The sequence below is a fragment of the Frankliniella occidentalis genome, unplaced genomic scaffold (genome assembly GCF_000697945.3).
Source record: "Frankliniella occidentalis isolate FOCC.00 unplaced genomic scaffold, Focc_3.1 Scaffold56, whole genome shotgun sequence".
NCBI lineage: Eukaryota > Metazoa > Arthropoda > Insecta > Thysanoptera > Thripidae > Frankliniella > Frankliniella occidentalis.
Window position 1 is genome coordinate 29,132 of NW_026267186.1, and position 3,028 is coordinate 32,159.

At 55.0% G+C, this 3,028-nt stretch overlaps 1 protein-coding gene across 1 annotated transcript in view; it reads right to left on the reverse strand.

Annotated features, from left to right (window-relative positions):
• LOC113214108 (regulator of microtubule dynamics protein 1-like) overlaps positions 1 to 2,815 on the reverse strand; it is a 10,578-nt gene extending 7,763 nt beyond the window's left edge. Inside the window, exons 1-2 of the mRNA XM_026433378.2 lie at positions 2,385 to 2,815; positions 837 to 1,043 (exon numbers count right to left, since the gene is read on the reverse strand). Of these exons, the coding sequence (XP_026289163.1) occupies positions 837 to 1,043; positions 2,385 to 2,543 (366 nt within the window). The 5' untranslated portion in view covers positions 2,544 to 2,815. The remainder of the gene's footprint in view (positions 1 to 836; positions 1,044 to 2,384) is intronic.
• Between the last annotated feature and the right edge of the window lie 213 nt (positions 2,816 to 3,028).

Consider the following 3,028-nt stretch of genomic DNA (forward strand, 5'->3'; position numbering starts at 1 on the left):
CCCCTCCCGTCCCCCATCTCTCTAAATGGTTGTTGTTTTTAGCAGTAGTTGGTCGTCTCTCATTTGACATTGCAATCCCACTCCCAACAACCCCGACTCTTTTTGCATCCAGACTAGTCCGTGACTCACTCCGTGTGTCACGGCAAGTTCCGTTTTTCTCGGTTTTCTTTCTCCGTGCGCCGCTTGACCACGGATCAGCACCGCGAGAGACCAGAAGTTGGAGCGAGCGGTGACTTCATAACAAAGTCAAGCCCCAAGCGTGGGCCGATTTTTCTGTTCTTTCCTGATTTCTTATTCATTCTCCCTTGATTTTTGTTTCCTGATTTTCTTCTTAGAGGGTGCATAATGTTTCTTTTTGTTTTTTCTTTCTTTTTTGAGTGAAGTACCCTTTGAGTTGGGGACGAGGGTCGAGATTCATCTCGCGTTTTCACGGAGTATAACTGACAGTCCACAAAACTGTCGAGTGCGACACACATGGTGTGTCACAGACACACTGACACACAGACACACACACACACACACGCCACTTCTAGGTCTGCTGCTGCTGCTAGACTGCGCTCGTATTTCTTGACGAGTCCCGCTGTCAAGGGCCTGCCCCTAGCTCTCGGTAAAGGAGGAGTGGGGGAGAGAGAGAGAGGAGCTACTGACAGGGGGACTGGAGAGAGGCGGGCAGCCCTTTGTCAAAGACGCTGCAGAGCGTGCGCGAGAAAGAGAGAGGGAGGGAGAAAGAGAGACGGGGAGAGGGTGGTGAACAGAGATGCGGAGAGGCGGAGACGCAAGACTAGTGAATGCATGATGAGAGTTATTATACTAAGTATAGAGGATCGCGGTCTCACCTTGAACGTCCGGAGGGCCTTCTTCGCCTCGTCGATGCGCTCCCAGGCGCTCAGCTGGTCCACCAGGTCCAGGACGTGGTCGTCGGGCTCGACGGCGGTCAGGGCGGCCGCGGCGGCGGGCCCGTCCGGCTCGTCGCGCTGCTGGGGGAGCTGCGAGAGCGTGGCGACGGTGAGCCCCAGGGCAACAGCGCCCCGGCCGCACCCGCACTGCAGCACAACAAGACCATCTCAGTCAATGCGGGAACCCTGCGCTTTATTTGTTTTTGGTTTCAGGTGACATTTCATACAATATGACTTTTAACGAACACTGAAAAAGATAACCTCGAAAATTTGCAGTATAATTTGTAATAAGTATTTTTTTTTTTCAAATTTTCTAAATTTTTGACACTTAAATGTTGCTCGCCGATGCAAGTCGATATGAAGAAGGTGGTTGATCCGCGCCGTCATTTTTAAGCGTATATTGTACCTACCGGATTCACGAGTGTGGGCGTGCTTGCCTACCGTCGCTCGCCATGGCGCCTTATGGCGCAGTGCGAGTATGCAACCCATCCGCACGCGTGAATCCGGTACAGTAGCATAAGCATTTAAAATGACGGCGCGGATCACCTACCCTGTAGTGCTTTACAATTTTGAGCTCTGTAATTTTACGGCACGATTACTGGAAACTTTTCCCGTAAATCCTACAACTATTTTGCGCAGTGTACCTCATGATCGAAGTACCTCGGTTAACGCCGTTAACGTGCCCCCTAAATTCTATCTCCTTTTATTCTAACAAATAAAAGTCCTTGGCCTATAAAACAGTTATTTTAGGGGAAATTTCAACGGGACACATGACGTCGCGCGTCTGCCCAAAGTTTCGCGGGTGTGCGGAATACACCCCCGCGCGGGCCCGCGGGGGGTTGGTCCGTGGTGGTGAGACGCGGGGCGGGGCGGGGAGGGGGAGGGGGAGGGCAGGCGATGAGGCTGGGGCTCGCACGTGTCATGAGCCGCTTCCTTCCGGAGTTCTCGCAGACTCGAGTAGTGACGCTAATTCCGCCCCAGGCGCCTGCCTGAGGGGGCGCTGAGCGCTCGCGACGCCTCAAGGCGGCGGCGGCGGCGGCGGCGGCGGCGGGTGGTGGGCTCGTCGACGGCGACAAGTCGCGCAAACTTGGTGCGCGCCCTCCGCCCGGGCCGGGCCGGGGAAGGGGCGCGAACACAAGTCACAGCAGCAGCCGGAGGGCTTCAGCCGGAGGGAGGATAAGGCCAAGGGCGCTCTGTCTCGGCAAGAGGGAGGGAGGAAAGGGGGGGCGACAATTGCGTTGGAGTTATTGAGTCAAGTGTTGTAAATTATGAACATTTTCAACGAATAAGATGTAAATTAGCCGAAATTTGTCAAAATTTAAATGTTTCATTTGATTTTTAATTTTTCGATTGTTTTTCAATTTTTCGACTGCTTTTCAATTTTTTGATTTTTTTTTTCAATTTTTTCATTGTTTTCCAGTTTCTCAGGAAAAGTTTTCGGTGGAAGTTCGCTAAGTTTTCGCTGGTAGAACCTCATCAGTGGCGTACCGTTCGCTGCTGCTCCTGCTGCTGCTCCTGCTGCTGCTCCTGCTGCCTGCTCCTGCCCCGCTCCCTGTAGTGCGTCCTGCTGGAGGCGGTCGTCAGCGGCGCGGCCGCTATGGGTACCCGCCTGGCCAGCCGCAGCGCGGCGCTCAACGCCAACGGCATCCTGCCTGGGTCGAGAGGGAGGAGAGAGAGCCTGGAGGTGGTTAGGGTGCGGCGGGTTGCGGGCGGTGGAGGTCCTTTCCTCACAGCTGGCTGCGTCCGGGGTGATCAGTCACGACTACTCGTGCGGGAAAGGGCCGTCGCCTCTAGTGTCGTCTCTCAACAGCTGACTGCGTCCCTGACTGACTGACCGTCAGTCGCAACAACTTGTCGCTCACTGTGCGGCAGGCGGCGGTCCGGTCCGGCGGTCGCCGACCAGCAGCTCCACCACAAAGGCAGCAAAAAGGAAGCAAAACACACGCGTCTAGGGGGAGGGGGAGAGAGCGAGAGAGAGAGAGACAGAGAGAGACAAAGAGAGAGAAGGCGTTGGGAAACTGCAGAGAGATGTGGTCTCCACGGAAGGAACGCGAAGGCGGGGACCCTCCACTTCATACACACTCCCAGCCAGCAACGAGCATGTGGATCAAAACAATTACCCCCCCCCTCCT